Below are 25,700 nucleotides of genomic sequence, written 5' to 3' on the forward strand. Positions count from 1 at the left end.
CGGTAATCCAGACAAATCCTTTTTCCTTTATCTCCTGCCACAATATTACTGAGAAATCTTTGTCACTGTCACCACCCCTACGCCTGGTGTGCTATGCCTGCAATTTTCACCTGAAAAATATATAGGGATGGTAATGGTGGACTTTCCATCCTATCCTTTATCTATTGACAGTGCATATGCTATTTTTGGCATGAAGCAGATGTCTGTGGAAACACTATTACAGTTCCAGGAAAGGTGTCGCATTTGTGTACATAATTATTTCTCTCAAGGTTGTAAGCTGTGCAGAGTACAAGTACGTGATGATGTGTTGGCCTGGTTGAGATGAGTTTCCTATACACACCTTGTCTTCTCCCCATTCTTTCATTTGTTTTATCTTCTTTATCTCTCCCTTAATTTCCTTTTCTTTTTTTTTTAGCTTCTTTTATCTTTTGGGTTTTTTATTGTTATGAACAAGGTATCTGCCAATGAAGACGTGTCAAGTGTTTGAGCTGTCAGTGGGTATGATAATGACACTTTCCTATTTGGCCTTTGCCTCTGCAGGTTCAACAACGTTTAACAGAGAACACAGACGCAGCCTCTCACAACAGTTTTTTCCAAGGTATTGAGGAAAATTATACATGTTTAATTCTATTTTTATTCTGTTAGGGATTTTGTAAAACCTCTTTTGAGCCACTTAGGATTGTACTGCCGATATTCATTTAAATAGTGATTTAAATGGAAGTTCAGAAGTACTACTGTGGAGATCAGAAGCACTGGCTTTGCAGTGACAGGGTTTTGGAGCATTTCTGTTTCACCTGCTTTTTCCCCCACTGAAATTACGGTATCCCCCTGTGACATGCCACATGGGAGAGTTAAACCCATGTCGGCCACTGAATCAAAGCAGTGTCTTCCTTTCTTTCCATGGATGTCACTGCATGGCTGCTGGGAACTCAAAGGTGTTGAGGAGAAATGGCTCACCATATATGATGTTTTACTTGAGTTAGGTAAAATGTACAACATTTAGATCCTTTCACCTCTGTCACTGCTTACTTCTGTTCTAAATAGTATATTTTTCTGTGCTGAAGTTCATCTGAAAGTCCATTGTACTTGGATGAAGCTATCCCCATGTGTAGACTTTATCCCATGCTGTTGTAGCAGCATGATAGTCCAAGATTTGTGAGACTAAAAAATCACATATCCATAAATCTTAAGTATGACCAGATTATAAAAGGAGTAAATAAATCTTGCCTGGTTCAAAGGCACTCAGGCTTGCACCACGCAGAGCAACTCAGAGAAGATAAATACTGGACTGCCTCTGAGGGCTCCAGGTAGGTGAAGATCTGGCAGGACTCCTTGGCTGAGAGCACTGCCACAGAAATACACCAAGCTGGCTCCATGCATTCGTGAAATACTCCACCTGGCATGAAGCCCTCCTGTAATCTGAAGCTCTGCAAAGTGTGATGCAGATGCACTCTAGCTGGCTGAAACCCCTGAGGTCCAGAAGTAATGTCATTACATCCACTTATTTTAAATCTATGTCATTACCAGCCCCCATCACTTGGTAATGTAAATTCATTATTATTAAATCACGCGCTTGCCCTGTCTAGACATTCACTAAATTAGAGGGTTTCATTTCTCCTTTTCAGGCTTTTGGATGATGACCCTGCCTATGAGTGTTGTTCCACAAATCTTCTGACAGGGTCCCTTTCCACATGTCGCCACAGCCCTCGACTGCTTTCGAATGGCTATTACATTTTGAGAGAAGACAGTTTTCTGTCTGATGAAGAGGGCAACATAACACTGACACCATCCCAGACAAGTGTTACATACAAGGAGAATTTAGTTCGGTAAGTGAACCACATGCAGGTTTTACTACATGGTGGCAGTTGCCTCCATGTCTCCGTGGAAGAACCAATATGTGGAAGAACTTTTTCACTGTGAGGGTGACAGAGCACTGGACAGGCTGCCCAGGGGAGTTGTGGAGTCTCCATTTCTGGAGATATTCAAGACTCTTCTGGACACCTACCTGTGTGATCTGTCCTAAGGAACCTGCTTTGGCAGGGGGGTTGGACCCGATGATCTCTTGAGGTCCCTTCCGACCCCTATGATTCTGTGATTCTATGATTCTGTATCTGTGTGGCTGTCTATGTGTTGCCTGGCATAAGATCAGCATTGCTTCTTAATGGGAAAATCTTAATTGATTTAGAGGGTGCAGCGTTTGAAATAACTCGATTTTCAGTCATGTCTAATCTTACCTCCCAGAAACTCTTCAGTGCACACTTGTTGCTGTAACTGTAGCTGAGTGTGATAAGGAAAAAGGAGAGCTATGGCTCATTTTGCCAATGGGGCATTACTGTGATAAGGGATAAGAAAACAGTGTGTGTGTGAAAGTTGACGTACAGTGCATTCAGCTGTACCAAACAGATATGGTAGGGTGAAATGTGTGGGTAGTAGCATGAAACTACTCAGAGTAGTATCAAAGCCCAATAGCTGTAGTATCATTTGTTATCAGAGTATCTAGTACCACCATGCATGATGGATTGCCATGCTGCTAACACATTCCCTGACATCATTGCAGTGTGTGGCCGTCATTCTTGGTGACATAACTAGAGTCAAGAACACAGCTAGGAACAGCACCCAGAGCCTGGTTCTTTCACATCAGTCCTGCAAGCTTGAGAGCTCTGTCCCTGCTCAGCAAGAATAAATAACTCTATTCCTAGATAATGTGTCTTTTCTTGGTAGCGTATTCAGACGAAGGAAGAAAATCCGTCGCTCTCTTGCCAGCTTGTTCAACCTTGGTGCCTCCAGTTCATGGCTCAGCAGCGACTTCCTCAGCACCATGGACTCCTCCCACACAGATGATCCTTGGCCTGACAGATGCAACAAACTAGAAGCCAGCCAGAGTGATGTTGGTAAGCCCTGACAAGTGAGCTACAACATTACAGGCTGTATTTTGTGGGATTTGGGTATCTCTTTCAATAGGTTGTGCAGGTCAAAGGACCCACAAACCTTCACTTTGCTGGTAAAGGATGAACAACAGAATTGTTAGTGGTGAATTGAGCTCCCAGTATTAAAGTCCAAAAAGTCCTTTGTACCAGAAAGGTTTTTTTAGGCTGAATTTGAATCCAAAGTCATCACCACCACTGATGTTTAGGTTGGTGTCATTAATATCTGGCAGTATGCTTTCACCTGGCTGTTTGAAGAACTTCGTTGTATAATGCCCGAAGTTCTGTCTTTGTGTATTTTCTCCTGCACACATTGAACCTGACAGTTCCCTACCCCAAACAATTTGGCAGCCTCCCTGTGATTAAGAAAATAATTTTTTCCCCCATTTAAATTCTTTAACATGAAGTCTCAAAGCTCCTCTTTTATGTGGTCTCAGTGACATATGCACTTTTTGTAGGTGATTCAGACTTCGCTTCTGCATATAATAGCCATGTGCTACAAAGAGAAACTCCAGCATCTAATGGAGCCTCTTTCACCAAAAATGAGGAATTTCTTCCGCCTGGGAAACCATTCTGTGCTTCACAATCATGCTTTCCATTTGTGCTAAATGCAAATGAAGAGACTGTGAGCGGTGCAAGTACGTTGCATTCTTACTCTGGTATGCCTCATTTTTAGAGTGAACTGAAAATGCTTTAAAAACATTGATACATCCCCTTGCAGAATAGAATGTATTTCCTGAAAAATACATTAGAAAGGACCGATTAAAAAGAATAAAATCTTAAAATCAGTATTTACTTGTTCACTCCTCCCTGCTCACATCTTCTCCTCTCCTATTTTCAGTGGTAAATGGAAAAAGAAAAAAGTGGAATAACGAGGAAAATGGAGGAAAGGGCATGGGAACAAAAACTGAAACAGGCAATTATTCGAAAAGGCTTGTTTTCTGAGAGCGTGGAGGGCATAGTGTCTCTATGGTCGTGGGGGGGAAAGTCTCCTGAGAGACACACAGAGCATGAAAATTAGGTTTCTGCTTTGAATCACTCTAGGCAAGCTCTCTGTGACGGAAAGACACTGAACCACAGGTTTTTAAAATAGAATTAATAGTAATTTATTTAAAAAAAACCAGAATGCAGATTCAGTACGTTACTTGCAGGTTATTGTTGGATACAATGGGGAATTCACTATTGCAGTTTGGAAGTATGACCACACTGATTACAATCACAAAAGATCCACAAAATACTCTTACTACAACCACTGTGGCTTCCCTAAAACATAGGATCACAGCTCACAAGCACACAAAATATTACAATCACAAAGATCCACAAAATACTCTGCTGCCAACACAGCACACAATAAAATGATCTACAACAGTCACAAACCCCACGGTTACACTTGCCGTAGGCAATTAGCTTCCTTACGATCACAAAGATCTACAAAATACTCTTATTACAACCATGTGGCTTCCCTAAAACATAGGATCACAGCTCACAAGCACACAAAATATTACCCATACGTTAGTCACTCAAAACGACACACTTAAAACATATCAAATAGCCACTTACCCCGTCTCTCAGGTAAGGGTTCCCAATACATTACCTCAGCCAGCCGCCCGGCTAAGGGGGAAGGGTCTCCTCCTAAGGTTGGAGGAACGGCTCCCAATATTAGCTCGAATGCCAGGGCTTTTATTTGGTTCATTTTGCTGATGTGTGCGACAGGATGCAGGGCTGGGCCTGACACCTCCGGCCCTATCTCTTGCATATTCCCATTGTCTTGGCCCATCGAAACCAAATGCGGACCCTTAGGGCTTGTCAAACAGTTTGAGTAGTGGTTTGATTGGGACTCAGGACATATGTTTGTGGAAGGAAGCCAAGGCTTAGCAAGGCTCCATACAAGTTTTTCAGGTTTTGTGAAGTGCCCGCTTCAGTCTGTTTACAACACAACTCAAGTCGGAGCCATCTACACAGCTCCCCATGAGGTGTCTCCGCAGACAAAGAGCTTAAAAGCAGCCCAAGACTGAGTTGTGTATTACAACTCCCCGTAGGCCGCCTGCTCTGTTTAGGCACTATTGGAACCTGTGTGTATAGCTCAGCCTTACATTCCACCCCGTGACCTGAGTCACAATTCAACCACTTATATGTTATTATTGGCAGATGCATGGGTTTCATCTGCATACTTTAGCAGAGCTACATATTCCTCGTTTTTTAAGTGAACCCTTACATGAGAGATGGATTTTACCATGATTCTTTTGATACAACTGATAGCAATACTTACTATAATAATGCAAATTATAATAACAATTAAGGTTTGCAACAGGTTAGTAATCCACCCGGAAAATACCCATCCTATTCTACCAAAAATATTTCCCAACCAAGTGTCCTTTATTTGTTCTTGCAGTTCATGTGTGACTTCAGCTATCTTCTTCATCTCCTGGAGGTTTTCTCGAAGAGGTAGTGACACATTAGGGATTGTAACACAGCATTCTTCCTGCTCATGGTTTGCTTTCAAGAGTCCACATACCCCTTGTTCTTTAAGTAGTATCATATCTAGCACAAGCCGGTTTTGAAGTGCAACTTTCGAGACGGCTTGTACTTGTTCATTGAGCAAATCAAAATTTTCATTAGTAAGGGCTGCTAAGGCTTCCACTTGTGCAGTTAAATTGGACAACATAATTCTGGTCCTAAGATGACCTATTCCTAATCCAAAGAATCCTTCAGCCCATACTGCCAGCTTCTGAGATACAGTCCATCCAGACGTGTCTGTAGTCCGTTTGGTACGGGAATGCCACAACCCTGGGAAAATGAACTTCTCAGAGTAAAAAGATGGACATAATGATGGTATTCCAAAGGTACACTGCAAACCGGGATTAAGAGGGTTTAACATATCTGTAATCGTCCCATCTGAACATACCCAAGTTAATTGTCGTGGAGCATATATAGGGGAGTCATCACAATTGCCCATAGTTTGAGGGACTTGACAGAGGGATTTCTTAGTGTGTTCTAAATTTTTATAGCTTGTGCTACTATCACACCTCATTGCTGCTGGGTATGGTTTTGAGTAATTCTGACACAAGCAGGCGGCACTGACTAAATGCCGTAATGAAGGGATCAGCCACAACCAACTGTTTTTTAGGTCCCCACCAGTGGTACAGTTTATAATATTTGTGCAATTCCACAAAGGTGTTTTTACATCAGATTTTGCTAAGACCCTTTGTCGAGGCCGCCAGGGATAGCAATCCCTGCTGTCATCTCTCCTCTCCTCATGGGCTTGAGACCATAAACAATTGGCAGGTGGTCCTTGCATCACATCAAACCAGGTACATGAATTGCTAGGTGTTGGAGGAAATTCAAAACACCACTGTGTATTTACTGGTTCCACATACCTCAGGACCAAACGCTTTCCCCAGTATGGTTCATCCCCATGTCGTGTATTTGCCCAAGGGTGTTTGTAACACGGTTGGTTTAGGGATCGTGGCTGTTTGCCTCTGCATCCCAAAGTCCTATTGTCTCGACAAAGGGGAGCATAGGAACAGTTTAGACTCCAAATGGAGGTTCGATTTAATGTATTATTAAATGGCCACTTCCATTCAAACTCCCCCCAAATGATAGACTTATTTTGGTTCCAGAGCCAATCTAGATTTTTACCCAGGTCCACAGGGAGAGCTGTTATAGGGATCCCTTGAGTAGGGGTATGTGGTAAAGGCAGACAGGTAGTGACATGAGAATAGTTAAGCATACGAGCAAAACCTTGTATCATTTTATAGACCACATTATCTGGTTCCGAGTGATTTATAATAAGAGAACCATCATCATGTTGTTTAAAAGCTCGCACCTGTCTATCCCGTATACTAGATTGTTCACTGTTGCCTAATGTTATCCTAGAAATTATAATTATTATTACAAAGATTTTTACAATTATAGCCATAATATAGCACTTATTATTAAAATTTGTGTAAAAACAAGTACGCTACTTAAAAAAAAAAAAAAAGAGAGAAAATAAAAAGAAAGAGAAAACAAATACAAAATAAAACTCAAACAAATATATATATATATATATATATATATATATAAACAGGTAAACAGACAGATGAAATCAAAATAAGAAGACCAAAACTCTCAGTTGGGCTTCAAGGTTGTAGTTTCTCGATTTCTTGTTGACACTTATGAGGCCTCCACCCCGTGTCTTCTCAGTTGCCCTTCCTTTCCTTTTGGAGTCGTCCTGTAATTAAAGGAGAAGGGAGTTGTTCGAACGTATATACGCTCGACAGTGAATTGGTTAGAAATCTGGTATAATCCATCTACTACTTATTCGATGTATACGATCAGAATTATCTTTGGCTTCCCATGCATACTGTCCTCTTGGATTGGTCAGTATCAGGGGCACAAATCCAATCTGAGGCAACTTGACTGTTACAGGTTGACCAGAATATAATCGCGTAGAAGATTTGCTGATTTTATGTGGTTCTTTGGAGGGTAAATCACTAGTAGGGCAAAACGCCTTTACTTTCGCGTTCCCATTTTCACCCCATCTGTTGTTAACAGTATATACTGCCTCAGATAGTCTCAAGTGCCAATTCGATACATGGACTTTTGCAAACCTTTTGATTAATCCATTAACCCGTTCAACTATCCCATTTGCTTGAGGGTAGTAAGGTGTATGGAAGACCCAATTAATACCTTCTCCCCTTGCCCACTCCTGGACAATGGTCGCAGTGAAGTGTGAACCATTATCACTTTGGATGGTAGAAGGCATAGGCAAAGTACTAAACCATTCTTTCAGTGCTCTAATTGTCCATTCTCCAGATGCTGCTACAGCTGCAGTGGCCTGGGTCAACCCAGACACTACTTCTACTCCCACTAGAATATACCTATGTCGGTTAGACATTCTAAGCGGCCCAATGTAGTCAATTTGCCATGTTTGCCAGAGTGTTTTTCCTGCCCTAATATGCAAAGGTGGGGCTTGGTTTGGATGATCCATTTTTAATCGCAAACGGCATTGTGGACAATGTGTTATCGTTTTCTCACAGTCAGACAGCGTGGAAGGCCACCCTCTGGCCTGACACTCCTTGTACAGATCAGTCTTTCCGGTATGGCCACGCCTCTCATGTAACCATTCTCTCAGTCTTTCCCATTCCTGTGTATCTGTGCTCTTATCCATACCCAATGTATGTATACGGGTGAGATAATCAACCTTGTTATTCCAGTGCGCGGCCTCAGTAAGAATTTTGCCATGCGCCTTCACCCACCCTACTTGTAGTGTTTTTCCTTTCCCTATTTCTAACAACTGTTTCCAGTCCTCTGTCCTCCACACTGGTACTCGGTTGATTTGCCATTCATTGATCTCCCAGTATCCTATCCATTCGGTTGCCCCTTTAAATACTGCATATGAATCAGTGTATATAATCTGAGCTCCGTGTTTCACAGCTAACAGCACAGCTCGTAGCTCCCCTACTTGGGCGCTACCTTCTCCTTTCTCAATTTCAGTTCTCCCTGTCTTTATCTCTAGAGCCACTGCGGTATATTGCCAAACCTGGTTTTGGCGTATCGCAGAAGCATCTGTGAACCATACTCCTATCAGATCTGATTCAGCTGTAAAGGGAGGTGCTTCCAAAATAGGCGATGGTTTATTGGGTTTGACTAACATAGAAGGATCCACATTAACATCCTTTTGTAGTTTTGATACCTTTACTGGTCCTTCAATAATAGTAACCAACTGACTGATGCCTTCTAGGTAGGAGTACCATTTCTGGACAGTGGGTTTCTGTGCAATTCCTTCAGGGGGAGGAGTCCCTTTTCTTACTGATTCCAAGAGGAGAAAAGGACCCCTGACAACCATGTCTTGTTGCGTACGGATTCGCTCTGCTTTTTTTACTGCTCGTACCAGTGATAACATGCCCTTCTCCCAATCAGTATATCGCTGTTCTGTATTATTAAATGAATGAGAAGAGAATTCTAAAGGTCTGTCAGGACCATCTGGTCCCCGTTGGTACAGGTTACAGTGGGAACCATGTTCACTGAATCCCCATTCAATCTGTATAGGATCTGTCTGATGTATGGGACCTAAAGTCTGATATATGCGCAGCTCCTGTATCAGTAAATTCAAGGCTTCCTCATGCTCAGTATTCCATTGCCACCGAGTATTCTTTTTAATTAATTTATACAAAGGTCGGGCAATTATGGAAAATCCAGGTACATGTTTTCTCCAATAACCTAAGGTTCCAAGTATCTGTTGTAGTTCCTTCTTATTTTCTGGAGCTTTGCCAGCTTCTATTTTTTCCAGTGTATCAGCTGGTACAGCTATAGCTCCTCCACACCACCAGACACCTAAGAATTTAACCTCTTGGCTTGGTCCCTGACATTTAGCATAAGGAATTTCCAGTCCTAATGAAGTCAGGGTGGAAAGGATCTGATTAAATGCTCTTTTCACTGTCTCTTGGTTGTCTCCACCTATTAGGATGTCATCAATATATTGATACACGCTTATCCCATCTGGGATATCTATTTCCTTCAATATCCTTGCTAGTGCATTATGGGCAATGGTGGGGGAGTGTTTGTACCCTTGGGGAAGTCGATTGAAGGTATATTGCACTCCTTCCCAGGTGAATGCAAATTGAGGCTTATCCTCCTCTTGAAGAGGAATCATAAAGAACATATCCTTAACATCCAGAGTAGACATCCATGTGTGATGTTTGGATTGGATTTGGGTAACCAGTTCTGCAATATTAGGGACAGCGGCTGTGAGTGGCAGCGTGTTACTATTAAGCTTTCTGTAGTCGACTGTCAGTCTCCACCTACCGTCCGGCTTGCGTACTGGCCATACCGGGGAATTATAGGGCGAGTGGGTCCTGGTTATAATTTCACGGGTTTCCAAGTCTTTGATCACCTCTCTGATCCCATCCTTGGCAGCAGATGGTAAAGGATATTGATTAACGTTTGTTATTCTGGATGGAGGTAACTTAATGGCTGCCTCAAGTACCCGAACTTCACATGGTGGAGCTCCAAAGCTCCACACAGTTCCATTGGGTAGTTTCCAGACCTTATTTGCTAGGACATCAAATCCTAGTATATTACTTCGGTATGGACCAATGACTACTTTTACCCTGGTCATTCGTTTTTCCCCTGGAAGCCAAACACACACTGTACTAACTGGTCTGGCTTCGGATACTCCGGTTACTCCTATTACATTTATTTTCTTTCGCGTAGGGGTCAGTCCTAATTTTTTGGCTGTTTTCTCAGTGATCACACTTATCTGAGCTCCAGTATCAATTAAAAAATCTACAGGTATGCGCTTGGGGCCAGTGGCCAAAATAACATGTGGGTCAGTATGCTGGTTAGGCCATTCTAGGTTGGATATTACGCGGGTGGGTCGGCCTGAAATTCCCCCCGCGCTTCCTAGTTTTTTAAATCGATCAGATCCTCCCTCAGGGCTGAGTAAGGGCTAGGAGACACAGAAGATTTTTTCTCCTGCATTTTGGTGGTATCACGAGATTCTAAGGCCTTGCTGATAGGCCGTTCGGCTACATTTATCAGCGTGCGAATAATCTCTATGGATTGCCCATCTAGCGCTGCCCGGGGTATCCCTAGTGCTAACGCCTTTTTCCACAGCTCATTGCGCTGAGATTTGAAATGGAGATTGGTTTGTCGAGGAGGGTGGGGATTATTTCTCTCGAAAAACCCTGCTTGGCGGATCCGGCGCTGCAAATTTGGACCCTCTTCTAACCAGCCCATCTCTCTGCCGTAAACCACCATTTCTTGTAATAGCTCCCCCCACGTTAAAACAGGCTGTAGCTGGTTTGGATTGCGAGCATTACGGTCAATTGTCCGCGCAATCTTTTCCTTTAGGGTTTGCATATAGATTTTTAAGGCATCCGGGAGACCCCTAATCAATGGTTTAAGGCGGGCCGGATCGACCGGAGCGGCAAGGGGAACACCCTGTCCCCCACGCTCATACATGGCTTGTATACAGGCAGCCTTCTGTACTGATTCAGGCAACTCAGATATCCCAGCAGTTTTAATACTTAAAGGTTCGCCTCGCTCCCTAGAATCTAGTCCCCCTGCCCAATAGGCAACTCTAAGTGTTAAAGGTTGGTCCCCCATGGGACCCTGATTAAGGAATACACCAGGACCCCAATACCCCCCGGCTTCCTCTCCACTCAGCAAGATTCGATCTCCTCCATTCAGGGACACACGCCACAAATACTCTGTTTCACTTTCCCCTGGCATGCGCGCGAATTTTTCCTGCATTTGTGCAAGCTCTGGCGCAGACCATGGGGTGATTCGTGTTGTAGTTAATTTTCGATTATTTCTGTCATTCGACTGCACCTCTGTTCGAACGAGGGGTCGAACCTCAATATCACTTGCAACATCAGATTTATCATCCGGATCACCCCAGATATCTCCGTCCCAAATATCAGGATCGGCACACATAACTAAATTCCTGACCTGGGCGGGAGAAGGAGTTGGTGCATTTGATAACAACAAATTTATTTTTTCTTGTAATCTTTTATTTTTTTCCTTATTAGAATCTAAGTCATCTTTTAAAACCATATTTTCAACTTCCAGTTTTTCATTACGATTACGCAAGGAATCATTCATTTTTTGTTCTGCTTCTAAGGCAGCCTTGGTAACCCCAAGTTCATTTTCCAATGCACTGAGTCGTGTAACTGCACCAAGATCAGCTGCCTTTGCTGCCTCCTGTGCGCAGGCGAGGCATGCCCCGAGGATAGTGCACAGGATACCTTTACCTTTCCCATTTTTCGTTTTCTTTTGTTCCTTCCTATCTTGCTCCACCCACTCCAACACTTTCTCCTGACTTTTCCACAACATATTTGCCTTTGCCTTATCCAGGAGAGAGGGTCTACAACCATGTTTCTGCAAAAGTTCCTCCATTGTATCCTGCCGACTACGCCAATTAATGTGACGGAAAGACACTGAACCACAGGTTTTTAAAATAGAATTAATAGTAATTTATTTAAAAAAAACCAGAATGCAGATTCAGTACGTTACTTGCAGGTTATTGTTGGATACAATGGGGAATTCACTATTGCAGTTTGGAAGTATGACCACACTGATTACAATCACAAAAGATCCACAAAATACTCTTACTACAACCACTGTGGCTTCCCTAAAACATAGGATCACAGCTCACAAGCACACAAAATATTACAATCACAAAGATCCACAAAATACTCTGCTGCCAACACAGCACACAATAAAATGATCTACAACAGTCACAAACCCCACGGTTACACTTGCCGTAGGCAATTAGCTTCCTTACGATCACAAAGATCTACAAAATACTCTTATTACAACCATGTGGCTTCCCTAAAACATAGGATCACAGCTCACAAGCACACAAAATATTACCCATACGTTAGTCACTCAAAACGACACACTTAAAACATATCAAATAGCCACTTACCCCGTCTCTCAGGTAAGGGTTCCCAATACATTACCTCAGCCAGCCGCCCGGCTAAGGGGGAAGGGTCTCCTCCTAAGGTTGGAGGAACGGCTCCCAATATTAGCTCGAATGCCAGGGCTTTTATTTGGTTCATTTTGCTGATGTGTGCGACAGGATGCAGGGCTGGGCCTGACACCTCCGGCCCTATCTCTTGCATATTCCCATTGTCTTGGCCCATCGAAACCAAATGCGGACCCTTAGGGCTTGTCAAACAGTTTGAGTAGTGGTTTGATTGGGACTCAGGACATATGTTTGTGGAAGGAAGCCAAGGCTTAGCAAGGCTCCATACAAGTTTTTCAGGTTTTGTGAAGTGCCCGCTTCAGTCTGTTTACAACACAACTCAAGTCGGAGCCATCTACACAGCTCCCCATGAGGTGTCTCCGCAGACAAAGAGCTTAAAAGCAGCCCAAGACTGAGTTGTGTATTACAACTCCCCGTAGGCCGCCTGCTCTGTTTAGGCACTATTGGAACCTGTGTGTATAGCTCAGCCTTACACTCTCTTAGAAAGAAACTGAAAAGACTGGCCTTGCAGGCTGAAGATAGTCTTTGCAAATACTTCCTGTCATATATTTACTTTCCTGAAAACTCATCAGAATTATTGTCCTGGTTTTTGTTGTAGAATCCAGGGCAGCACGAAATGTCCTTTCTCAGATGGCTGCACTGATCACCTGTTTAATCATTTCACTATGTACCAGGTAATTTTTATTTCTTTTATTTGTTGTTTCTGATGTTAATGCTTGCTCCATTTCAACTGCTGAATAAAACATAAATGGGTTACACTGCTAAAGTTAGGTATGTCTCCCTGTGAAAGTTATTCCCATATTATAGCAAATTCAGGCAAATATTTGAGCTATACAGACACAAAAGTAAGAAATACGTACACAGATATGTACTTTGTCAAGTGTGTTTGGACAGGGGTTTTGAAAAGCTGAGAAGAACCTGAATGGATCCATGTCTTTCCAAGTCACCTAGAGGGGCGTTTCCTTTAGTCTGAGAATACTGAGGTCTTTATTTCTGGATTATCCTCAACGGTTTAAGTAATCAAAAGTTTCAAATTGCAGTTTGCCTACTAGAGTTCAGAGGGTTCATCTGCAAGAAGCTTCTGTCCTCCTTCCACCCAGGTTTCACCTCTACTAACCCGATGCGCATCCCTTGGTTTTTTTCTAACCTTTATGGTTACTGTTATGTTCTCAGATATTTGCTGGGAGGATTGCCTGCCACTTTGTTGCTGATAATTTTAGTTTGTAAGTACAGACTTTCTTTATATTCAACACATAATATTTTACTAAGTCACATCTAAGGACCAAAATCCATCCTTGGTTGTACATCCACGGCTCTAATTGATGCTAATAAGAGCAATATGTGGGCATATGGGGACAGAATGTAACCTTCAATCAGTTACAGGATTTTGCATTTATATTTCACAGTTCTTTTGTCCCAAGATGCTGCTTTGTCGTCTGTCTTCGGTCTTGACGCATCTTTCAAAACAACTAAGCTTTGGTAAGTGGCTCCAGTGTCATGTGATGAAAAGAGGAATTCAGAAATTTTATATTAATAAGAGGAAGGAAAGATTCCTTCTGTTGTTTTCATGTCAAAAGATACAAGGCAAGATCTGAGGATACTGATGGAGGATTTGGCTTTTCCTGCTACTGATCTGTATTGATAGAAACCTTGTTTATTTTGAAAAAATGCCTTTTTATAAAATGCAATAAATGTCGTATCACCAACTTGTTAGAAGAAGGTAAAACCAATATGCCATGACATGCAGAGGCAGAACAAGCACAGTAACCTATAATGCAGAGGTCTGCTTTCCAGTCTTGCACTGAAGTCTGCTCCCAGGCCACCAAACCAAGCCTTTATTTTTAACTGGGAAATTAAAACCAGCTAACTGTGCTGCCAGTTACAGGACCACCTTCCAGGCACTACAGAATTGAAATGTCTCACTAACCCAATGCACGCTTACATTCAGGACAGAGCTTTGCCTCAGGCTTATACTGTAGTCTGATCAATGTCTTGGAAACATTTACTCAGTCTCATCAGTTTAATAAAGGTGCTGACATTGCTGTTTCAGATGGGTTTATTTCAAAGTCTTGCATAGACATGAAGCTTCTAAATCCTTCTGGAGAATCATAGAATAACAGAATGGTTTGGGTTGGAAGGGACCTTGGAGATCATCTAGTTCCAATCCCCCTGCCATGGGCAGGGACACCATCACTAGAATAGATTGCCCACAGCCTCATCCAAGCTGGACTTAAACACTTCCAAGGATGGAAAGACTGAGGTTGAGGAGGTCTGAATTGTACCTTTAGAGCAAGCTCACACATAGGCCTCAATGCTGGAAGCATATCTGTATGTGCTGGATTTACGAATTATCATTCTTACATTTTTTAGGCATCAGAAAATTCTTCTGAGTGTGAAAAATGTAAAATGCTGCTAAGTAAAACAGTTTGGGCTTACATGACTTCTTATGTGGTGAAAGTGAAGCTCAACAAGGACATTGTTTGTTTCTGAAACCCTGTCAGGGTTCAGAAGTTCAATGTATCCCAAGGGCAAAAAGACAATCTGGCAGACCTCTTAGCCATGTCTTGTGTATACTCAAAGTTACAAACAACAAGGCAAAACTTGGAGGGTGATATTGCAATAATAATCTCACATTTTGAGCATCCAAGGGTCTCAGCACAACATCGTGGATACTCAAGGATAGTATGTTACACTTTGGTACTATGTCTTTATTCCAAATAAAATCAAGGCACCAGGTTAGGAACAGTGTGTTGCAAACACATGCTCCAAAATAGGGCTTTCTGACTTCCTGAATAGTTTAGCCCTGACTCATAAACCGAGCTGTTCTTCACAAGAGGAAAACAAATACACTCGGAGAGTTTTTCAGTCACTGGTATAAGGAGAATGCCTCTTTATGCTCATCACAAAGGAGAGGTTACCTGCTCAAACAAGTAGTCCTACAGCTTAACTGAATGTGGCCAACCAGGACCTATGTGTATCCTCCTTAAACAAACTGGTTTGAATCGGGACATATAGAAATACTTCTTTCTTTGTTTGTTTTTCCTCCAGGAAATAATTGGAAACAATAATTGTTGAGTATATGTTTGACATTTATAAGTTTAGAAAGAATTCCTTACATTTTGGGGTAAGTGCTGTTAGAAAATAGGGTTCAAGCATGCTGGAGAGGTTTCCTGCCCTTTTCATTAAAAGAAGGTTTGGCTTCAGGACTATTTCTAGTTTCCACTGCAGATTACTCCAATCTTCTGTTTTAAACTCCTTTTTTATTTGGATGAAATATTTTTTTACTGTTTGACAACAGTTGCTAAAGAGCGTTGTTGCTGTTAAACATCTGCTGAGCTTCAGCACTGAGATAACATTTTTTGCTAATGGGCAAAACAAGTCCTCCTTTTTCCAAGTGTCAGCTGAAGGTAGGGCCAGGTGCTGTGCTGTTCCAACTTGATACCACTCCATGGAAGGAGCGAAGCAGCATCAACATGTATCAGCACAGAATATCTGGAGAAGACTTACGGATTCTTCTCTTCTCTTCCCCATTCTTTTTCAGACAAGTCTCATCCTCAGTCTCCAGTTTCTTTTTATCAAGCAATTTGATAAATTCGATTAAATGAAAATTTAAAATTAAATTATCAAATTGATTTGATAAATCTTGGTGCAGTTCAGCACCCTTAAAACAAGAGCACTGGTTTATTTGTACTTGGAGCTGACCACCCTAGTCCTGGCTCCATTACTTCCTTTATCTCTTTACTTGCAAAAGATAAAAATGAACAGAAGGATCTAAATGGAGCTGTGCCGGGGTTTGTGTTCCTTACAGTGTGGATAAAACAGCCTTGTTCGTCAGTTTGCTGGTTGAGTGCAGTTCAGCTTCTGAGATCTAAAAGCAGCTGCACAGCTGCAGACTCAACCTAGAAAACCTTTCAGTCAGTCCTTGGAAAGGGGATCTTCACCCTGAGCATTTTAAAACAGCACGCAGGCATTTGATCACTCTGCAGACTTACTAAAGCCTAAGATGAAAAATTCATCCTGATCCAGTGTGCCAAGCAGTGGAAACTAACCACAGCACTTCTTAAAGCCAATGGGACTGCTCCTGTAATGGCTGCATCAGCTTCAAAGCTTACGCTGATTTTGAAAGCCACTATCAAAATTAACCAAAGCAGGTATTACAGGATGCAGTGGAGAACTTGGGACTGGTGGCCTAGCAGGAGTTAAGTAAATACAAAGTAGCACAGGATACTGCACAGCAGGACCCCAGCATTTCAAAACAAGTTTGTCTCTTGCCTTTCATAGAAAATTAAAAGCAGAAGTTTTACCTCTGTATATGTCAAAATCAGTTCACTAACAGTTTTCATTTTCCCTCCTTCTCAATTTTTTTTTCCTCAGGTCTTCAGCATCAAACTACCAGATACCTCCTTATGGCCATCATTAAACATGTTCCTGTGAGAAGAAATTACAGAATTTTTTAGTATTCTTCCTTCAAAATACACTTAATTTTAGCTTTATTTTCACTCTGGTTAAACTGTGAGTGAGGCAACACTTCTTGGAGGCTATCTGAAAGCAGTTGCGCAAAATGTTTGCTGTAGCTCTCATCTTTTATGTCTGCTAAGTCCAATGTAGGTATGGGCTTCTACAAGCATTTTGATAATAAACTGATTGTAAAAAGTGTTCTGTAATTTCCATTCAGTTTCTGGGTAAACAGCTGATACCTCCCAATACTTTATGCATTAGATAAAGGATAGCGGCTGAGTACATGCAGTTACATGTTTCAGAAGCTTTATTGTATTGTAGATCCTGTCTTTTGGCCTTTATTCTGTGCATTAAGAGGGGAAAAAAAAGGAAGGAATACTATTGGAAGGAAAGCACTCTTCAGAAAACCAGGAATCAGGACATGGGGAAGCAATGACGAATGTGAAATACCTGGATTCAGGTACCACAGTGCGAGACCTGCAAGTATTTACCGTGGAAACACTGAGCCCTATTTTTAAACTTTGATCTTTGTTACAGCAGAGACTAAATGACACATAGAACCTGTGGGTAACCAAAAACTGCTGCCTTGAGACACCAAGCTTCTGCCTCTTAAAATACTCCCCTGTATCCCAGTTTAGTTAGGACACCATGGATTTCATCTTCCATGCAACAAAACAATGATAATGAGTGAGGATGCTATTGCCCACCAAATCATTGTATAACTAGAGCTGCTTCTAGCCTACGTGTCTCCTGTTGTGCTAAGAGCAGTGCTAGCACAGCCCCAGCTGGTAAATTGGACATGAAATGCTGCTGGCAGAAGGGCTTGGTCTGCCCATAGGGGTACAATCAGTCTGGCAGGCATAATGACGGGGATTTGAGAACTCCACAGCTACAGCCTGCAAAGGAAAGGTTCTGGTGGAAGGAAGAATTGATACAACTAGAACTCCACTGTCTGTCTAACTCTGTGTCTAAGGCAAGTTCTAGCAGGTTAGAGCTGTATTGCTGGCATCAAAAATCCCAAGAAATGGTGCAGTGCAGAAAAGGGTACTTGAAATTAAGTTAAGATGTACATTTCTTGTTCAAAGTGTAAGTACACACTGGTTGCATTTTAAAGATGAGCATCAATAGCATTAGGAGTACAAAGAGCAAAATTTCACCCAAATTACCAATTTTTCATAGTAAGTTACTTTTACATGAATATGCAGACAGACCATCTGATGTTACAAGATCAAATTCTATAATTTCAATAAATAGCAAAAATAGAATGTTCTTCATCATAAAAACAGATATATTATGTAGCTACAATGATAATTATAGCACTCTGTCATATTTACTTGCAGTTAATATGCTTGAATAATTTGTCAGTAGTAACTAATTCTGCTTCTTTATTTACTTTAACTGAGGAGACAACTGAGAGTAAATATCATTGTGTAATATGTATACATATCTTGTTAGTTATTTTATTGCAACTTATAGCAATTCCTTTACTAAATGCACTTTTTAAAGTAAAGGATTAGTATCTTTAGTGTTTAAATAATCTCCTAGAAGAAGAATCTGGAAAATCCAACACTGAGAGAAGAGTCTAAGACTGTGATTACCCTGCAGTCATCAAAGCGATTATGCTGAAAACCAGAAAAACCTGAGTTCACTGAGCAGTGAACAACTGAGCAGGTACAACAACTAGTGAAGAAAAAGCTGACTGAGCATGCCAAAAATCTGGTCTAAAATTAATTGCTATAATCTATTAATAAATATAAAATGTAAATTAGAATTGTTCTGGTCTGGAGGGAGGGAAGTTTTGGGACAATTTGGTAAGTGAAGTTCAAGGGCTATAAATAAGATGCTGGGGATCTGTTAAGAGCTGCCCTCCATGATATTCATTAATGTTGAATTAACAAAGTTCTATTCAGTTACCAGACTGGTTGCAGCAGTTCTCTTCTGTATCTTCTGAAGGATGTAAAAGCAAGCCTTGTATTGTTTCTCTGAAATGAGGCACAATGAGATGCTATGTTCAGTCCTGTTACATGAAAAATTGAAGCTGCAATCTGCCTGATGAAAAACTGAATACAGCATTCCCTAACCTAAATGTTTAAGTTCAAACTTTCAGAAGAATTTAGCATCAGCAGTAATTAGTATTTGCAGCTTCTGTTACCTAGAGTATCAAGATTAAGATAATTGTGAACATAGTTCTAGCGAAGTAAAACCACTTGTTGATTAATGATTAGCTGACACATCTACAAGAGGACTGCTAGAATTTTATGTTTCTGTCCACAGTGATTAAACTCTTACTCCGTTTTAGCACCTTATTTAGAAAAAGAGAATCAAAGAAACGTTTCAAGGTACAGATTTACAGCCCCTTGTACATTATCTCATACTTTTTGATAATCTTTTTGTTTGGTTGTTTCTTTTTGTTTTTAATCATTACACTTTGTCTTATACTCTCCCATTTCTTGCTGTGCTCAGCTCAATTTCAGGGCCATTCTTGAGGATATATCATGTGGTGCGTAATAGTGACTGTTGGTGTTGAAAGGAACTGTAGCAAGCACGATGATAATATTTATGGGATACCACAGCTTATAATGGTCCTTGTCTGTGAGCAAGTTTATTTTGTATTTAGCCTAAAAGTATTACTCATAGAAGCCAAACCACAGAAAGATTAATGTTTTTTTTTATATAAATGATATAGAATTAACCACAGTGGTCCAAAATACAGGTATGGCCATTTAGTCCTGTTCTGCTGAATGTGTTCTTTGATGTATTTATGGAGGCTTTTTTTTGTGAATTATTTGGATTGTAAACCTCTTTGTGCATTTTAATAAACACTGAGCAAAACTGTTAATTAATTTTATATTATTTCTTCTTTACAGTTTCTCATGCTGGTTTTTCTTTTCCTTATCTCTGGCTTTCAGGTATCAGTAAAGTCTTTCCTGTTCACTTTTCTTCCTTTATTTGAGTGTCCTGTTAATAATGAAGATTTTTATTAGGAATTGCATATATTTCAATAAATTTATTATTCAAGACCTCATGCCCTGCCCTGTAGACTGTGTGATCTCTGGGAGAGGATTTATGGTTACTACAGCGTGAACATGAAAGCCTCATTTTGTTACAGTTACTAAGTAACTGTTACCACCATAGAAAATAATAATCATATGATAATAATAATAATAATAATAGTGATGATAATAATACCAAACACAACCATCCCAAAACAAGTAACAATAATCTATTAGGAAATAAATAGAAAGTCAGGTTCAGGTTCTGAGTGGGTATCCATCAGCTGATTTACATCAGCTAAGGCTTTGAGTATTTTAACAGCCAAAGATTCAGGCTAGGGCTCTAGAATCTTACATCAGTATATGCTAATGGAGTGAACAGATATTCAAAATATTTCTGATGCACTGTAATAACAATGTTATAAAGTTTTTCATGAGATATAAACATGTTTTATATTGCATTGTTTTATGCATTTAACAAATAAAAATGTAATGTATTGAAGCAGTAAAGTGAATTCTTCAGGGAAGGCACGCCAGACAGCACCCTTCTTCAACTCCACTGTCCAGTTCATAATGCTGCTCACTACTTTATCTCTGTCACGTACATACCTCCAAGCTCAGAACGTGTGCATGTGCTATTTAAAGCTCTTCGTCCATAATTTGGGTGAAAAACAGCTACATGAAAATAATGAAGACAAAAAAGGTCGATGTATGTAAATTTAAAATTTGTATTTCATTTGAAAATAAGTGGATGCAAATGTCCCTTGAGAAGCTGCACAACACCACACCTGCATGTTAGATTCATTTGTGTGTGTGCATATGGAGTTGATGTTGTACAGCCTGCAAACATTTTGTTGCACGAAGTATATTGTAAGAGCACTTCATACGTAGGCCTCCATGCTGTAAGCATGTTTGTATGTCCTGGATTTATGAATTATCATTCTTGCAATTTCTATGCATCAGAAAATTCCTCTTGGTGCATAAAATCTAAAATGCTGTGAAGTAAAACAATTTGTGCTTATATGAATTTTTGTGTGGTGAAAGTGAAGCTCAGCAAGGATATTGTTTCATAGAATCACAGAATTATTTGGGTGGAAGGCATCTCAAAGATGGTCTAATTCCAACCCCCTGCCATGGGCAGGGACACCCTCCACTAGATCAGGCTGCCCAAAGCCCCAACCAACCTGGTCTTAAACACTGACAGGGAGGGGACAGCCACAGCTTCTCTGGGCAGCTTGTGCCAGGGCCTCATCCCCCTCACAGTAAATAATTTCTTCCTTATGTGCAATCTAAATGCACCCTCTCCCAGTTTAAACCCATTACACCTTGTTCTGTTACTACACTGCTTTACAAACAGCCCATCTCCATCTTTTCTGCAGGCCCCTTCAGGTCCTAGAAGGCCATTATAAGATCTCCCTTCTCTTCTCCAGGTTGAACAAGCCCAAATGTCCCAGCCTGTCTCTGCAGGAGACGTGCTCCAGCCATCTGACCATCTTTGTGGCTCCTGTGGACTCACTCCAATAGCCTCATATTTTTCTTGTACCTGAGACCACAGAGATGACTGAATGCAGTAGTCCAGTGGAGACACTCCTGTGTCATGGCTCAGAAGTTCAATGTATCCCAAGGCCAAAAAGACGATCTGGCAGACCTCTTAGCCTTTGACTTGTGTATATTTGAAGTAACGAACAGCAGGGCACAACTTGGAGGGTGATACTGCAACAATAATCTCACATTTTGAGCATCAGAGGGTCTTGGCACAGCACCCTGGATACTCAAGGACAGTATGTTACACTTTGTTACTATGTCTTTATTCCAAATAAAGTCAATGTCACGCATTATAAGCTTCATTCTGAAGAGCCTCATGTTTTAAGAGGATGGAGAAACCAGCGTGATTACCCTACTTCAGCATGTCACTTTGCCCCATGGGTGCTAGGCCATCAGGTTAGGAGTTGTGTGTTGCAAACACAAACTCCAAAGTAGGGCGTTCTGACTTCCTGAATAGTTGAGCCCTGACTCCTCAACCAAGCTGTTCTTCACAAGAAGAAAACAAATACACATGGCATAAACATAATACATGTCCTGATGAAATTACATAGGTATTTCTGTGCAGTACAATGTAGACACAGCATTTAAAATATCTGGCACAGTAAGAACAAGATTTTCTTCTTGAAATTGATTACTTTGATTGGGCTACACACTCAAATAAAAAAATTAATCGTCCTAGGAAATAGCCTGATCCATGTCCTCAGCGTGGATTTGTTACTTATCCCATCAAACAGAGCAAGACAACTACTAGGGAGTTAATTAACTGCTTCTGCTCCTTTATGCATCATTATCTTCACAACACTTAGTAGCTTTAACTCAATGGCCTCTCCCTTCTCCTACTCTTTAAATAGCAACACAATTAGAAATTTGCAGAGTGGCTGTGAGGTGTTCTATGTATTACATCAGAGGTAAATGACTTAATAAATTAATTTGATAACTAAAAAATCCTACAGCCTTTTTAAAACTTATATTCAAATTTCCTGCTTGTACATGATGACCTTTATATTTTATTAGACCTTTAGGTCAATGAAGAGCTGTGTTAGCAAAGATGTATGAAATACAGACTGAGTTTCCTGATATTCCCACTTTGATCTGGTGACAATCGTGCTTGTTTTTGTTCTGTAACTGAAGTTTTGGAGTCATTGGCAAGGGCTGTTACAAGGTTGTGATCAAGGCATGATATGGCAATGAACAGGCTACACGGTACATAGAAGAAAATAAAAGTTAAAACCTAAGTATGAAAAAATCCCAACTTCATTATCTTATAAACAAACATACACTATCACAGAATCACAGGACCACTAGGTTGGAAAAGACCTTTGAGATCATCGAGTCCAACCACACCTGTTCTCTACTAAACCATAACCTTAAGCACCTTGTCTGTCCATCTTTTAAATACACCCAGGGATGGTGACTCAATCACCTCCCTGGGCAGCCTGTTCCACTGTCAAATGTTGGACTATTTATCCATTGCTGAATTTGACTGAGTTCAAACTGCTGGTCAGCAGGTCAGGATTAGATGGATGACTGCATAAAGTTCATCAGTGATGTCTTGAAACGTGCAGTGCCATCCAGGTTCTTTAAGGTTTAGCATGCCATAACATCACCAATTTGGAACCTATTTAATCAGGTATGTGAAGCAATGCTGTATCATTATATCAACTGCAAAAGAGAAGATGTCAGACATTAGAATTTCTGGAGTTGTTTGAGTAGTTGTCTGAGACCTCCAGCCATATCACAGAATCACAGAATAACAAGGTTGGAAGAGACCTTTGAAGGTCATCGAGTCCAACCATTCCCATCCTAAGCTAAACCATATCCCTAAGTACCTCATCTACCCTTTTTTTGAACACATCCAGGGAAGGTGACTCAACCCCCTCCCTGGGCAGCCTGTTCCAGGCCCTGACAACTCTTTCAGTAAAAAATTTTTTTCTAATATCCAATCTAAACCTGCCCTGGCACAGCTTCATGCCATTTCTCCTTACTCATGTCAGAAGGCAAATTCACCACAGGTTAAGTTCTAGTACAATAATGGCAGGAGAGAGTCCACAGAAACAGGAGGCAGGAGTGCCTAATACCCATGTCCACAGCATTCCAAATTTCAGGCTGCTGTTGGAACGGATCCATGAATTAAATACAGTGAGTGGCAAGAGATATTTTGATGCAACAACGTGCTGGGAAAATGTCCCAGGTAAAGGGGTGGAGGAAGAGCATTCCCTGAGGGGGAATGTCCCGCTTCCAGGTGGCACTGCTGTGACATGGAAACACACTTTCAGCCCAAAATGTGCCAGGCAACATGCTGAATAATCAGGAGAACTAAAATACACAAGGAAGAGGTTGAGACATCCACTTGAGGAAGAAGCATTGCATATATGTTTGCCCAGGTGCCAGAGCATCCAGAGAAGAAATCTCCCGGATTATACAAAAGCCATTTTGCTACTTAGGCTCCTCTGGCTGCTCTGGGCCAAGAGCACAGCCCTCGAAGCAGGTACAGGGGAAAGCACAACGCCTGGCTGGACGCTTCCAAAAGCACAAAGCCTGACTGGAGGCCTGGAGGCGAAGCCCCCGGGTAGCAGAGCCCGGCTCATGGCAGCGCCCAGAGCCGTCGCCGTAGCCGCCGCCGCCCCGCCCGCGGCCTCCCTCCCGGCCGCGTTGCCGTGGCGGCACGGCGGCGTCCTGCAACGGCAGCGGCGGCGGGCAGCTGAGGGCGGCCATGGTGCGGAGTGAGTGTCACCGAGAACCGCTTCCCTCCCCTTCCCTGGCGTTCCTTCCCTCTTTCCCAGGACGTGTCCCATTCCAGGTTCCCTCTCCCCACACCTGCCCCCTTCCCCACCGGGTCGTGTCGTCGTCCCCGTCCCAGTCCGACCCCCCCCCCCCCCCCCCACACACACACCCCCAACACCCCGGTAGCCCCTCTCCCCTCACGCTTCCCTTGCTCTCCTCTGGTTTCCCTCCTCCCTGATACTAACGACACATTTTATTTCAGCGAAGACAGCACAGGGGTGTGCCTCCCCCCAGAACAGCCCCTGAAAGGCCCAGCAGCGAGTGGCCCAGGGGCCCTGACGGCTTGTCTGGGCCTGGAGCTGGCAGCGCTTCCCCTCCCCGCAGTTACACACTCTCAATGCCACATGAGAATTTACTGTTTTTCAGTAGAAGCAGCCAATGCAGATGCTTTTGCAGACACATAAAAAACCCCAAATGAGACTAAAACGCACAGTTCTATTATGAATACATAATCTTTTAGAGGTAAAGCAGCATGACTTAAAAGACTGAGTGCTTGTATCAGTCAAAAAGATACCGAGGAATTCCCTTCATCTGTGACTGTCCCTGTGATCTGTTTTGCTTGTATACAGTCACTGGACAGCCAGTCTCTTGCTGGGCTAAAACACTGCTTTGGAAAAGAACTCCTCCTCTCTGCATGCAGCTGGCAGATGCCTGGGTTGAGCAGGCGCTGCCTGAAGGAGGATGGCTTCATCTCCTGAACAGTGTGGCGTGAATTTCCGTCTTAAAATAATGGTTGAGCACTTCACTTCTCTGAATGCAGGCTCCCCCGCTGTTTCCTGATGTAGCTGCAGCTGTCCACCTGCTCATTCTTTCCATTTCTTCAATGCTTTGTTATCTGCTCCTTTTTGAGTAAAACATGTAAGTTGTGGAAACCCAGTTGTAAGATCTTCAAGATCCACTGTTAACTCCAGTTGATTGATGTCCTTACTTTCTCCTGTGTTCATGGGAAACTGGGAATAGCCACGATCTCTCAAGTCACTGGTCCATTGTCCTTAACGACACCAGATGATCAGGAATTTCTCAATGTGAAGTAACCTTACAATGTATTTTGTCAATGGGAAAGCTTGTATTTGCAATGCGTTGTTTATTGCAAATTTGTTTCCTCTTAAATGAACTAGATATCACATCTCTCTTTATATAGATATGTAATTTGCCTGATATATAACATATATCAGGCATGATATATATAACTTGTATATGTTATATATTGAGAAAATCACATGAGGAGCATCTGAGGGAGCTGGGGTTGTGTAGTCTTGAGAAGAGGAGGCTGAGGGGAGACCTTATCACCACCTACAATTACCTGAAAGGAGGTTGTAGAAAGGTGGGTGATGGTCTCTTCAGCCATGTGACAGGAGATAGGACAAGGGGAAATGGCACTAAGCTGTGCCAGGGCACGTTCAGATCAGATGTTAGGGAAAAAATCTTTACTGAAAGAATTGTTGGGATGTGGAACAGACTGCCTGAGGAGGTGGTTGAGTCACCATCCCTGGATGTGTTTAAAAAAAGGGTAGATGAGGT

At 41.8% G+C, this 25,700-nt stretch overlaps 2 protein-coding genes across 2 annotated transcripts in view; both read left to right on the top strand.

The window, feature by feature from the left end:
• TMEM71 (transmembrane protein 71) overlaps positions 1–13,882 on the top strand; it is a gene marked incomplete at both ends in the record, with an annotated part of 30,335 nt that extends 16,453 nt beyond the window's left edge. The window contains 7 exons of the mRNA XM_084280249.1: positions 541–598; positions 1,626–1,826; positions 2,722–2,891; positions 3,383–3,562; positions 12,998–13,073; positions 13,573–13,622; positions 13,806–13,882. Coding sequence (XP_084136375.1) covers positions 541–598; positions 1,626–1,826; positions 2,722–2,891; positions 3,383–3,562; positions 12,998–13,073; positions 13,573–13,622; positions 13,806–13,882 — 812 coding nt within the window. The remainder of the gene's footprint in view (positions 1–540; positions 599–1,625; positions 1,827–2,721; positions 2,892–3,382; positions 3,563–12,997; positions 13,074–13,572; positions 13,623–13,805) is intronic.
• Positions 13,883–24,108: 10,226 nt separating this feature from the next.
• The window catches only part of DNAAF11 (dynein axonemal assembly factor 11), a gene marked incomplete at both ends in the record, with an annotated part of 32,587 nt that continues 30,995 nt past the window's right edge, over positions 24,109–25,700 (top strand). The window contains one exon of the mRNA XM_084280250.1: positions 24,109–24,118. Within this exon, the coding sequence (XP_084136376.1) occupies positions 24,109–24,118 (10 nt within the window). The remainder of the gene's footprint in view (positions 24,119–25,700) is intronic.

Source organism: Gallinula chloropus (assembly GCF_964237585.1).
Source record: "Gallinula chloropus genome assembly, chromosome: 2".
Lineage (NCBI taxonomy): Eukaryota > Metazoa > Chordata > Aves > Gruiformes > Rallidae > Gallinula > Gallinula chloropus.